The sequence below is a fragment of the Microcaecilia unicolor genome, chromosome 10 (assembly GCF_901765095.1).
Source record: "Microcaecilia unicolor chromosome 10, aMicUni1.1, whole genome shotgun sequence".
Taxonomy (NCBI): domain Eukaryota; kingdom Metazoa; phylum Chordata; class Amphibia; order Gymnophiona; family Siphonopidae; genus Microcaecilia; species Microcaecilia unicolor.
In genome coordinates this window covers 172,631,998-172,645,899 of record NC_044040.1, presented here as the reverse complement: position 1 = coordinate 172,645,899, position 13,902 = coordinate 172,631,998, and the positions used below count along the sequence as shown (strand labels likewise).

Here is a 13,902-nt window from a genome sequence, read left to right as displayed (position 1 = left end):
GGCAGCAGGGAAGTGCTCCATGTTTTGTTTTGGCACCCTCCAAAGGTCTGCGCCTCCCCCCCTGCCACGCTTACTGGGTTGTGCCGGCCCTACCTAGCTCTACCCACTAAATAGCTGAGACACCAACCACCTATGTACCACAGGCATGGGAGAGAAGTCAAGGATTAGCTGAATGACCTTCAGTTTAGACATTGATGCCATTGAAACTGAATTACTTCAAGCTGCCAAGTAATCTTGTGAATCATCCTGTCCAGTTTCTCCTTAGAGACTGCTAATGCCAAGGTCAAAGAGGGCACAGCAAGTGATACCACATCCCAGAGTCATAAAATTAGGAGAGCATAAAAAGAGATAAAATTAAAATTGCATGTACCTGGGTGTTTGTGATAGGCGAGTTCCCTGCTGGTTAAACAGAACCATCGTTTCTTGAAATTCTTTTTCCCAATTCGATTCCTTCCCTGAGCTCTTTTAAGCATTTCACTGTTGAAAATAGGGGGGGGGGGGGGGGGGGAAGAGTGCTCAGTCAAACCCAAAGTCATCTATGGGCAATTTTTTGATTAGTTTACATACAAAAGCAAATAAGTGGTTAAGGAAAAGTGTTTTTGCAGTATTAAGGCAGATACAAATGCTATTTATACTCTTATACACTCTCCCACAGCACAGCTCTACTCTACCCTGTCCAACCAACATTCTATGCTCTCCCACACCTGTTCCATTGCATGGGTCCCATTTTTATTTGCTTACTATACTGCCTTTCAAAGCAAACAAAGTGATTAATGATACTAAGGTAAATCAAATGTGGTACTACTAACATAAAATTCTGAATACACATGTATTTAAGACTCTGAGGCCGGGGTCCTGTGGGAGCGAGTTCTGGGAAAGAAGGGGAATACTGGGTAGCTGACGCTCAATGCAGGTTTCACTGGGGAGTGAGGGGACTTCTAAACTGCTGGTGAACGGGTAAATGTGAAGCGTCTGTTTACGCTTTCCAAAAATACTAGGACTAGTGGGCATGCGATGAAGCTACAGTGTAATAAATTTAAAACGAATCGGAGAAAATTTTTCTTCACTCAACGTGTAATCAAAGGCTGGAATTTGTTGCCAGAGAATGTGGTAAAGACAGTTAGCTTAGCGGAGTTTAAAAAAAGGTTTGGACGGCTTCCTAAAGGAAAAGTCCATAGACCGTTATTAAATGGACTTGGGGAAAATCCACTATTTCTGGGATAAGTAGTGTAAAATGTTTTGTACTTTTTGGGATCTTGCCAGGTATTTGTGACCTGGCTTGGCCAATGTTGGAAACAGGATGCTGGGCTTGATGGACCTTTGTTCTTTCCCAGTATGGCAATACTTATGAAGACAGAGATGATTAGGGGTACCATAGAGGCTTTATAGGCTGAGTTATGGAAGTCTTCAGAGGTTATGGATATTGGTGGGATGGCTTGTTAGAGTGTGTGATGTTATTAGGGGGGTGGGTATAAGACCAGGAGCAAAGTTACACATGTTCATTGCGTTTTATCCCTCATTTCTGATGGGCTTTCTTATTAGTATAGGATACATTCTTTAGTACAGAAAATGTTACGAGATGCGAAATTGGAGGGACAGGGCCAATTGTTAGACAAGAATCAATCCAAACAGATCTAAGAACACACCAACAAATAGTTATGACAATTCCATGGGAATACTCTTTTTGGGACCCAACCACTGCATGAATGGCTATACCCAGGATACTTTTAAGAGAAATTCATAAAAATCCAGGAATGGTATGACCTCCAAGACTCATAACAATCAGATACTTCAGAACTGAGAAAAAGATAGTACTCAGAGACCTAAGTTTCATAACATACCAAGAACCATAAGTTTATGGTCACCTTCGCATCACTAACACATGAAGCCTCCCTCCTCTCTCTTTCCAGCTATTATTGGCATTCATTTACATTTCCTGGTAATGCATCTTTTGCACATGGTAATCAAGAAATTAAGTTAGTCAAATACACCACCCTTAGTGAATTCCTTAAAAAAAAAGGAGGGGAGGAATAAATATTAATAAATAAAAAGATGATACCTTTATTTAATGCTAAATATTCTACATTAAAATCAAATAAAACATGTACTTCTAAAATGGCAGTGAGTTTGTTTCAGGCTATTTAAGAAAAAATGTTGCCCACATTGGATTATGTATTTTAACACCTGTTTAACAGTACTTAAAAATAAATTCATACCCTTCTTTTAGGAGGACAGGTTCACTCATACCACTAGGTTCTTTACTTTCAGTAGATGAAATTTCTTCTAAAAACTAAAAGGCAAAAAGAATATGAAGTTATGTGAATGGACTTCATAAAAAGAATAATGCTGATCATATGCTTCTTACAATAATCTAGTTTATTGCTTATAACAACAACATTAATTTATAAAGCTTCATAATGCCTTTCCAGCAAAAGCAGTCTAAAGTAATGTATTAATTTAAAGACAATTCATAAGCACAGACATTAAAATCCTTGTTTAATATCTCTTCAGCATTAAGAGGGCACTATTAAAATTAAGCAATAAACAGGATAAAATTGGGGAGGGGTGGGAATTGCATCAAAAAGATGTGTCTGGGGCAGGATGAGGGTGCTACCATCTTTGTCCCTGATGCAGAATAGGCATAAAGAGGCCCTTTTACTAAGCTGCATGTCTATGCGCACCCAACATGGGCCAAAATGGAGTTACCGCCCGGCTACCGCATGGCTCTTGCGGTAATTTCATTTGTGGCGCGCGTCCGATACGCATGTCCGAAAATTTATTTCAGGCGCGTGTATTGGGCGTGCGCCAAGCGGCATTTGATGCGCGTAGGTCATTACCGCTTACCAGTTAGCATGGATGGAGGGATAAAGTAGGGCAGGCAAGGGCTGATACTTGGCTACAGGTCAATTACTAATTTTTGGTCCTTTAGTCTGTAATTCATGAGGGTTGGTCTGTGTTCTGCATGTGACAGAGCAGGTGACTTGTCTGGCTTTTCCAATGGGATGCGTATTGCTGTTGTGTATATTCATAGCTGCCTTTTTAAAGGTACTGTTATTGGTATTCATGTTCAAAATTGATGTTAAGGTTTGCAACATAGGCTCTACGAATCTTCTTTGCAGGATTTAGTGTTACTTCACAAAGTATCTGGAAGTGAAGAGATTTTGTGTTGCTACTACTGAGGAACTACCAGAAGCTGAATACATTTTCCCCATAGAAAGCTATAAGAGGAAATATTCTAGTTATGTTCTATGGGCTCTGTTTACTAAGGTGCGCTAGCATTTTTAGCGCATGCACAAAATTAGAGCACGCTGTGTAGGTACCCATAGGAATATTGTGGGTGTCTTCAAAGTTAGCCCATGCTAAAAGCACTAACGTGCCTCTAGAGCAGCTTAGTAAATAGGGCCCCCTATATGTTACAGATTCCACAGTAGGCGGGGAAAAAAATCTCAGTGTTGACAGTATCATTTGTCGTATTTCATTGGTGAGAAATCTGGAGCATGCTTCATGCAGTTTTTGATGTGCTGAAGAGTAGACAAAAGATTAATATTTCTGAAAAACGTAGGTTTATTAACTTGTGTAAATTAACCATTATTCAAATGAAAGTAGATTCCCTCATGTCCTTTTTTTCTCTCTACTGAAATAAATTTGTAGGCTTTTTTTTTTTTGTTCTGCCACAAGACTTCAGTGTGTTGCTTACACGAACATAATCTGTTGAGTATGTCCCAAAAGAAGAAGAGTTGAGAATCAGCAATCCAGATTGTAGGGATGGGGATGCTAAGTTGAAGTAAAAGGGCCACTCTATTATGCTTCTGTTACCTACATTTTTGGAAGTAAACTCAGAAGATCTTTATCTCAAAACTTATTGACGTTCATTATGATTTTAGCATCCAGGAGAGAAAATTCCAAGCACTGTTCCCAAGATAAATATAGTTCCTGACCGTGTTCCTTAGTCTACCTCCATGGCAAAACAAAGTTCTTTATTAAGATATTTCAAAAAACCACATCTAGAGGAGCACGTCAAGGATGCAGATAGATGCAAAAACATGTCTAGAGGATGCTGTTCCCTCAACAAGTTCAACTTTATGCCTACAGATCAGTAGACCTGGCGTGCAACCAATGGAACTACCTTCAGATTTATCCAACACTGACAAATCACCAAAACAACCAAAGTTACAGGCTTTCCCAGTTTGTATTAGTTGCAAGTCTTGAAGTTTTTCATCTCACTGGTACGATAAATTTCACTGGCTGGAATATAGTGCAAGCCAGGATATAGTGTTCTGCAAAGTGTGCAGACATTTTTCTGATACCTGGACTAAAGAAACTGTCACCAAAACTGGCTTTAGGAGACTGGAAGCACATGAATCAGAGCTGCTCAAAACATGAATCCAGCAAAGCGCACTCTCTTGCACTAGGAAAATCTGAAGATTCTGAATACTACAAAGTCACTTTCCAGGAGGTCGGGGAAACATTTTCAATCAATGAAACCATGAACTCTTATTGTTGAAAGGAATCATGAACACATCAAAGTAGCGCTTGATACTGTGATATTCTGTGCTAAGCAAGAAACTCCATTATGCAGACACCCAGACCGAAGAAGCCTTAAATAAAAGAAACTTTTTGGAAATGTTCAAACTAAGCAAATACAACAGTATCCAAAGTCGCCTTGAAAAACTGCTAAAGAATGCAACTCTAATGAGCCCAGATATTCAGAATGAACTGTTGGAATCTGCCACTTCACTACTGTAACGCAAAATCAAATCCGAAAGACGTAAAACCAATAATACATACTATGCAAGTCTAGGTGAAGAATGCAAAGCTCTCTCCAAAAGTGAGTTTCTTGCAGTATGCATCAAATACTTAGACAGGGGATAATAAAGAAAAGGACAGTTGGATTTGTTGATACTGCAGACATGACAGCAAATGGGATTTCTGAAAAAACAAATCATAAATGTGCTTGAATTGCTGTGGTTTCAGTTTTGATGGAACATCTGTGATGTCTGGAAACAAAGGTGGTGTTCATGTGATTTTGAAACTTGCATTTCGGCAGGCTGTTTATGTGCACTGTAATGTTCATTGCATCAATCTGGATCTCTGCAAAGCATCTAAAGCATGTAGCTCTGTTAGCATTTTTTTTTCTTTTTTGAAATTCTGAACTCCTTGTATAGTTTTATGACAGGTACAAATAGGCATGCTCGTTTTTTGGAATTACAGAAACAACAACTGCATCCTAACAGAAAGTGCCTTGAACAGACATAAGGCGGAGCTCAGAATCTGGCTCTGTGAAACAAGTATTGATGCTTTTTGATGTTATTCTTGAAGTGCTTGCTGAATTTTCAAATGCTGCTGGATAGAAAACTAGATTTCCAATTTCTTCTACATCAAATACAGACAAAAAAATTCTTACGTCTGGCAGTTACATTTGGGACATTACTTGAAAGTAGTGATTTTGCCACTAAAGGACTAGAGTGCCACTTTGTTACACATTGCATTAATCTAATATAGCGTCTAAAAGGAAAAAAAAAAAAAACTTTTGTTCAGTTTAAGGAGAACACATCAAATGACCTTGATAAAGTTCTTAACAGAGGATCTCATGGAAAAATATACTGAAAAGTGGGATGTTTCTTCCTCTCAAAAAACTAAGCTACCTGCAAAGTTTGGTGATGCATTGGGGGCCCCCCCCCCCCCACACACTTTGGATAAATCATCCTGTGAGCAAAACAATGAAGATTTGAGACATTTGTGAAATGAGATTATTGACTGCCAAATAACTGAATTGAATAATTGCTTTCAAGATTATGCTTATGGAATGCTTCTGCTGTCTGTATGCCAACATCTGAGGCCTTTGGCCAAAGAAAGTCTACAGACCCCATGCACTTTATATGGCATCACCTTAGAAGAAGCTGAATTAACAGTGTTTGTTCAGCATCTAAAATGAAAGTAGAAGGTACAAATTTTCCACCGTTAATTGAATTACTAGACAACTGCAATGTGAACATTTTCCCAAATGTCAATGCCTTTTTAAGAGTACTTATCACTCTGCCAATATCAACCTGACCTGTGGAACAACTCTTATCAACTGTAAGTAGGATCAAACCAGCATCAAGAGCCTTGATGCTCACCAGCCACCTCCATAATCTGTCACTTTTATTATTTGTGAGAGAACTGTGTGATTCATTGGACTATGACAGCATTATTGATATATTCAACAGCAGAAGATGGCAACCTCACTCTTTAGTGAGCATAGTGTCTCAACTCTGCAGAATAAGATATAAGCTATCAATTAATTTGCTAGGTGCTGTTATACAGCTTTGGAATTGTACATTAGCACCAAATTCTAACTTACTTTAACGGGATTTTCACGCCTGTGATTTGCATTTTTTTATGACATATATTTCTTTTGTTTGGTCAGCAGGTGGTGTCTGTCCTCTGCTTTAAAGCTGTTGCAGAAGTGACTGTTTTCCCTTTCAGCTTAAGCCCTGAGGGAAAGTAACCTGCACTACTGGCCAAATACCTCTCAAAAACTCCCTAATCCACTAACCCATTTTGAGCCTAAGATGAGCTGTATCCAGAGAAGCCACATAGTTTTGCAACTGATAATAAGCGTATCTATGTGCCCAACCAACCTGTTGAAATTCATCAAGGGGAAGAATGTGACTCTCAACATTTAAAAAGCTGCTCTAATGAGGCCCATCCTACCCATTCCCGGTCCTGGAAGGTCTTATTTTCCATACCCAGAGGAAAACCCAAATTATCCTTCAATGGAAACCAATCAGTTACCAGTGCACTCCCTCCCAGACCTCAAATGAGGGGTCTCCAGATATCCCGCGGTGAGTAAAGAAGTAAACTTTTCCTCAATCTGGGCGGAAGTTGAGATTTAAGAATATGTAGTACAGAATACACACTATAAAGGGCATATTGAGCCCGCTCTAATTCCAAAGGTGTAAAGTGAGATTTAGTAAGTGTCCAGTCTCTAAGGTGACGCAACAAAGCGAATGCTACATACCTGTAGAAGGTATTCTCCGAGAACAGCAGGCTGATTGTTCTCACTGATGGGTGACGTCCACGGCAGCCCCTCCAATCGGAAACTTCACTAGCAAAGGCCTTTGCTAGTCCTCGCGTGCCCATGCGCGGCCGTCTTCCCGCCCGAACTGGCTCGTGTTCGTCAGTCCCATATGTAGCAAGACAAAGCAAGGGAAGACACAACTCCAAAGGGGAGGCGGGCGGGTTTGTGAGAACAATCAGCCTGCTGTCCTCGGAGAATACCTTCTACAGGTATGTAGCATTCGCTTTCTCCGAGGACAAGCAGGCTGCTTGTTCTCACTGATGGGGTATCCCTAGCCCCCAGGCTCACTCAAAACAACAACCATGGTCAATTGGGCCTCGCAACGGCAAGGACATAACTGAGATTGACCTAAAAAATTTACCAACTAACTGAGAGTGCAGCCTGGAACAGAACAAACAGGGCCCTCGGGGGGTGGAGTTGGATCCTAAAGCCCGAACAGGTTCTGAAGCACTGACTGCCCGAACCGACTGTCGTGTCGGGTATCCTGCTGCAGGCAGTAATGAGATGTGAATGTGTGGACAGATGACCACGTCGCAGCTTTGCAAATCTCTTCAATAGTAGCTGACTTCAAGTGGGCTACCGACGCTGCCATGGCTCTAACATTATGAGCCGTTACATGACCCTCAAGAGCCAGCCCAGCCTGGGCGTAAGTGAAGGAAATGCAATCTGCTAGCCAATTGGATATGGTGCGTTTTCCTACAACCACTCCCCTCCTGTTGGGATCAAAAGAAACAAACAATTGGGCGGACTTTCTGTTGGGCTGTGTCCGCTCCAAATAGAAGGCCAATGCTCTCTTGCAGTCCAATGTGTGCAGCTGACGTTCAGCAGGGCAGGAATGAGGACGGGGAAAGAATGTTGGCAAGACAACTGACTGGTTCAGATGGAACTCCGCACTCACCCTAAGTTCTTGCCAAAGGTTGTGTCGGAGGACTACTCTGTTATGATGAAATTTGGTGTAAGGGGCCTGGGCTACCAGGGCCTGAAGCTCACTGACTCTACGAGCTGAAGTAACTGCCACCAAGAAAATGACCTTCCAGGTCAAGTACTTCAGATGGCAGGAATTCAGTGGCTCAAAAGGAGGTTTCATCAGCTGGGTGAGAACGACATTGAGATCCCATGACACTGTCGGAGGCTTGACAGGGGGCTTTGACAAAAGCAAACCTCTCATGAAGCGAACAACTAAAGGCTGTCCTGAGATCGGCTTACCTTCCACACGGTAATGGTATGCACTGATTGCACTAAGGTGAACCCTTACGGAGTTGGTCTTGAGACCAGACTCAGACAAGTGCAGAAGGTATTCAAGCAGGGTCTGTGTAGGACAAGAGCGAGGATTTAGGGCCTTGCTGTCACACCAGACGGCAAACCTCCTCCATAGAAAGAAGTAGCTCCTCTTAGTGGAATCTATCCTGGAAGCAAGCAAGATGCGGGAGACACCCTCTGACAGACCCAAAGAGGCAAAGTCTACGCTCTCAACATCCAGGCCGCGAGAGCCAGGGACCGGAGGTTGGGATGCAGAAGCGCCCCTTCGTCCTGTGTGATGAGGGTCGGAAAACACTCCAATCTCCACGGTTCTTCGAAGGACAACTACAGAAGAAGAGGGAACCAGATCTGACGCGGCCAAAAAGGAGCAATCAGAATCATGGTGCCTCGGTCTTGCTTGAGTTTCAACAAAGTCTTCCCCACCAGAGGTATGGGAGGATAAGCATACAGCAGACCCTCCCCCCAGTCCAGGAGGAAGGCATCCGATGCCAGTCTGCCGTAGGCCTGAAGCCTGGAACAGAACTGAGGGACTTTGTGGTTGGCTCGAGATGCGAAGAGATCTACCAAGGGGGTGCCCCACACCTGGAAGATCTGTCGCACTACACGGGAATTGAGCGACCACTCGTGAGGTTGCATAATCCTGCTCAACCTGTCGGCCAGACTGTTGTTTACGCCTGCCAGATATGTGGCTTGGAGCACCATGCTGTGACAGCGAGCCCAGAGCCACATGCTGACGGCTTCCTGACACAGGGGGCGAGATCCGGTGCCCCCCTGCTTGTTAACGTAATACATGGCAACCTGGTTGTCTGTCTGAATTTGGATAATTTGGTGGGACAGCCGATCTCTGAAAGCCTTCAGAGCGTTCCAGATCGCTGCTAACTCCAGAAGATTGATCTGCAGATCGCGTTCCTGGAGGGATCAGCTTCCTTGGGTGTGAAGCCCATCGACATGAGCTCCCCACCCCAGGAGAGACGCATCCGTGGTCAGCACTTTTTGTGGCTGAGGAATTTGGAAAGGACGTCCCAGAGTCAAATTGGACCAAATCGTCCACCAATACAGGGATTTGAGAAAACTCGTGGACAGGTGGATCACGTCTTCTAGATCCCCAGCAGCCTGAAACCACTGGGAAGCTAGGGTCCATTGAGCAGATCTCATGTGGAGGCGGGCCATGGGAGTCACATGAACTGTGGAGGCCATGTGGCCCAGCAATCTCAACATCTGCCGAGCTGTGATCTGCTGGGACGCTCGCACCCGCGAGATGAGGGACAACAAGTTGTTGGCTCTCGCCTCTGGGAGATAGGCGCGAGCAGTCCGAGAATCCAGCAGAGCTCCTAATAATTCGAGTTTCTGCACTGGGAGAAGATGGGACTTTGGATAATTTATCACAAACCCCAGTAGCTCCAGGAGGCGAATAGTCATCTGCATGGACTGCAGGGCTCCTGCCTCGGATGTGTTCTTCACCAGCCAATCGTCGAGATATGGGAACACGTGTACCCCCAGTCTGCGAAGTGCCGCTGCTACTACAGCCAAGCACTTTGTGAACACCCTGGGCGCAGAGGCGAGCCCAAAGGGTAGCACACAGTACTGGAAGTGACGTGTGCCCAGCTGAAATCGCAGATACTGTCTGTGAGCTGGCAGTATCGGGATGTGCGTGTAGGCGTCCTTCAAGTCCAGAGAGCATAGCCAATCGTTTTCCTGAATCATGGGAAGGAGGGTGCCCAGGGAAAGCATCCTGAACTTTTCTTTTACGAGATATTTGTTCAGGGCCCTTAGGTCTAGGATGGGACGCATCCCCCCTGTTTTCTTTTCCACAAGGAAGTACCTGGAATAGAATCCCAGCCCTTCCTGCCCGGATGGCACGGGCTCGACCGCATTGGCGCTGAGAAGGGCGGAGAGTTCCTCTGCAAGTACCTGCTTGTGCTGGAAGCTGTAAGACTTAGCTCCTGGTGGACAATTTGGAGGTTTTGAGGCCAAATTGAGGGTGTATCCTTGCCGGACTATTTGGAGAACCCACTGATCGGAGGTTATGAGAGGCCACCTTTGGTGAAAAGCTTTCAACCTCCCTCCGACTGGCAGGTCGCCCGGCACTGACACTTGGATGTCGGCTATGCTCTGCTGGAGCCAGTCAAAAGCTCGTCCCTTGCTTTTGCTGGAGAGCCGATGGGCCTTGCTGAGGCGCACGCTGCTGACGAGAGCGAGCGCGCTGGGGCTTAGCCTGGGCCGCAGGCTGTCGAGAAGGAGGATTGTACCTACGCTTGCCAGAAGAGTAGGGAACAGTCTTCCTTCCCCCGAAAAATCTTCTACCTGTAGAGGTAGATGCTGAAGGCTGCCGGCGGGAGAACTTGTCGAATGTGGTATCCCGCTGGTGGAGCTGCTCTACCACCTGTTCGACCTTCTCTCCAAAAATGTTATCCGCACGGCAAGGCGAGTCCGCAATCCGCTGCTGGAGTCTATTCTCCAGGTCGGAGGCACGCAGCCATGACAGCCTGCGCATCACCACACCTTGAGCAGCGGCCCTGGACGCAACATAAAAGGTGTCATACACCCCTCTGGCCAGGAATTTTCTGCATGCCTTCAGCTGCCTGACCACCTCCTGAAAAGGCTTGGCTTGCTCAGGGGGGAGCGCATCCACCAAGCCCGCCAACTGCCGCACATTGTTCCGCATGTGTATGCTCGTGTAGAGCTGGTAGGACTGAATTTTGGCCACGAGCATAGAGGAATGGTAGGCCTTCCTCCCAAAGGAGTCTAAGGTTCTAGAGTCTTTGTCCGGGGGCGCCGAAGCATGCTCTCTAGAACTCTTAGCCTTCTTTAGAGCCAAATCCACAACTCCAGAGTCATGAGGCAACTGGGTGCGCATCAGCTCTGGGTCCCCATGGATCCGGTACTGGGACTCGATCTTCTTGGGAATGTGGGGATTAGTTAGAGGCTTGGTCCAGTTCGCCAGCAATGTCTTTTTGAGGACATGATGCATGGGTACTGTGGACGCTTCCTTAGGTGGAGAAGGATAGTCCAGGAGCTCAAACATTTCAGCCCTGGGCTCGTCCTCCACAACCACCGGGAAGGGGATGGCCGTAGACATCTCCCGAACAAAGGAAGCGAAAGACAGACTCTCGGGAGGAGAAAGCTGCCTTTCAGGAGAGGGAGTGGGATCAGAAGGAAGACCCTCAGACTCCTCGTCAGAGAAATATCTGATGTCTTCCTCTTCTTCCCACGAGGCCTCACCATCGGTGTCAGACACAAGTTCACGAACCTGTGTCTGCAACCGTGCCCGGCTCGACTCCGTGGAGCCACGTCCACGATGGGGCGTCGAGAGGTAGACTCCCTCGCCCGCATCGGCGAAGCTCCCTCCGCCGACGTAGTCGGGGAGCCTTCCTGGGAGGCGGCCGCAGTCGGTACCGCACGCGGCACCGCCGGAGACCTCACCCCGGGCGATGGACCAGCCGGTGCCACGCTCGACGGTACCGGTGGCGCAAGCACCGCCGGTACCGGAGGGGTAGGGCGCAACAGCTCTCCCAGAATCTCTGGGAGAACGGCCCGGAGGCTCTCGTTCAGAGCGGCTGCAGAAAAAGGCATGGAAGTCGATGCAGGCGTCGACGTCAGAACCTGTTCCGGGCGTGGAGGCTGTTCCGGGCTGTCCAGAGTGGAGCGCATCGACACCTCCTGAACAGAGGGTGAGCGGTCCTCTCGGTGCTGATGCCTGCTGAGTGCCGACTCCCTCGGCGACCCAGAGCTCTCGGTGCCGACCCGGGAAGGAGACCGGTGTCGATGCTTCTTCGATTTTTTGGAGCGAAGCACGTCACCGGCGCTTCCCGGCACCGACGAGGAGGACGTAGAATCCAGCCGTCTCTTCCTCGGGGCCGAGACCGAAGAGGGTCGATCTCGGGGGGGCTGTACCGCAGGAGCCCTCAGGGTAGGGGGAGACCCACCCGAAGGCTCACCGCCACCAGCAGGGGAATGGACAGCCCTCATCTGCACTCCAGACGAAGCACCACCGTCCGACGACATCAGCAGACGAGGTCCCGGTACCACCGACGTCGATACAGTCGTCCGATGTCTCAGCGCCGATGCAGAAGGTCTATGCCTCGATACACTCGATGCACTGGCGGCCGAGGATGAAGGTCTGGACGCTGAAGACGTCGATGCACTCGATACCCCCGGTGCCGATGCCAACGAAGAGCCCGAGAACAAAATGTTCCACTGAGCTAACCTCGCTACCTGAGTCCGCTTTTGTAAAAGGGAACACAGACTACAGGCCTGAGGGCGGTGCCCAGCCCCCAGACACTGAAGACGCGTGCCTGTCAGTGAGCGAGATTACCCGGGCGCACTGGGTGCACTTCTTGAAGCCGCTGGAAGGCTTCGATGTCATGGGCGGAAAAATCACGCCGGCGAGATCAAAACTCGAAATGGCGAAAATTGGCACCAGAAAAATAGAGAGAAGAAAATTTCGACCGAGGCCTAAGTAAGGCCTACCCCGACGACGAAAGAAAACTTACCGGGGCGAAAAGCTCGAAATACAGGAAGGGAAAAACCAAAAGAGGTCTTTCCGAAACACTTTCTAAACTTTCTCAAAGAAACGAGTCGAAAACGACGCGCGAGGTCAACTTTCCGGGGCACGAACGGCGAAACACAACCATACCGAGCGCGGACAAAAGAAGACTGACGAACACGAGCCGGTTCAGGCGGGAAGACGGCCGCGCATGCGCGGTGCGCATGGGCGCGCGAGGACTAGCAAAGGCCTTTCCTAGTGAAGTTTCCGATTGGAGGGGCTGCCGTGGACGTCACCCATCAGTGAGAACAAGCAGCCTGCTTGTCCTCGGAGAAGCACACTTATATAGTTCAAATTTAGTAAACCCAATCCTCCTCGACTCCAACCTTCCACAAGTCGAAGGGGCAATTTTGGCTTCTTCCCTGCCCAACAGAATTTCGATAATATCTGATGAAATTTACGCACATCCTTTCAACAAAAATAAGGGGAGTGTCTGAAGGAAATAGATCCATCTTGGTAGTATAACCATTTAAACCAGATTTATCCTTCCAATTAAGTTAATAGGCAGGTCTAGCCTCCCCTCCAGACAGCCCCTAGTCAGTGTCAACAATTTGGGAACATTGAGAGAATATAAAGTTGTTACGTCCATAGCTAGGTTAATCCCAAGATACCTTAAAAAAAAAAAAAAAAGTGTCAGCCCAGTGTAGGGGAAAACTATTGCCCCATAACTGGCACACTTGCGAGGGTAGTGCCACTGATTTAGCAAGGTTCAGCTTGAATCCTGCCTAGTCCCCATATTCATCAAATATCTCCAATAATGCTTGCAAAGAAGTCCGATGGCTAGTAAGGTGAACTAGAATGTCATCCTCAAAGGCAAGTGCGTATGTGGTTTATGTTGCTGCAGGGCAGCTGTTGGGCACGCTACTTAGAAATCCATCATGAAGTGCATTCTAAGGCATTATTTTGTAGTATCCCAAGCAACACTACTCATAGCTATATACATAGTGGCCAACCATATTAGCTTTTGCCCCACCGAAAATGTCAGGTCTGGCTTCACAACTGTGGTGGACCATCATAAAAATCAGGGGTAGTG

General features: G+C 46.6%; 1 protein-coding gene across 2 annotated transcripts in view; it reads right to left on the bottom strand.

The window, feature by feature from the left end:
• RASA2 (RAS p21 protein activator 2) overlaps nt 1-13,902 on the bottom strand; it is a 216,491-nt gene that overhangs the window by 36,673 nt on the left and 165,916 nt on the right. For both annotated transcript variants that reach the window (XM_030216595.1, XM_030216596.1), the window contains exons 18-19: nt 2,217-2,290; nt 371-477 (exon numbers count right to left, since the gene is read on the bottom strand). In XM_030216595.1, coding sequence (XP_030072455.1) covers nt 371-477; nt 2,217-2,290 — 181 coding nt within the window. The remainder of the gene's footprint in view (nt 1-370; nt 478-2,216; nt 2,291-13,902) is intronic.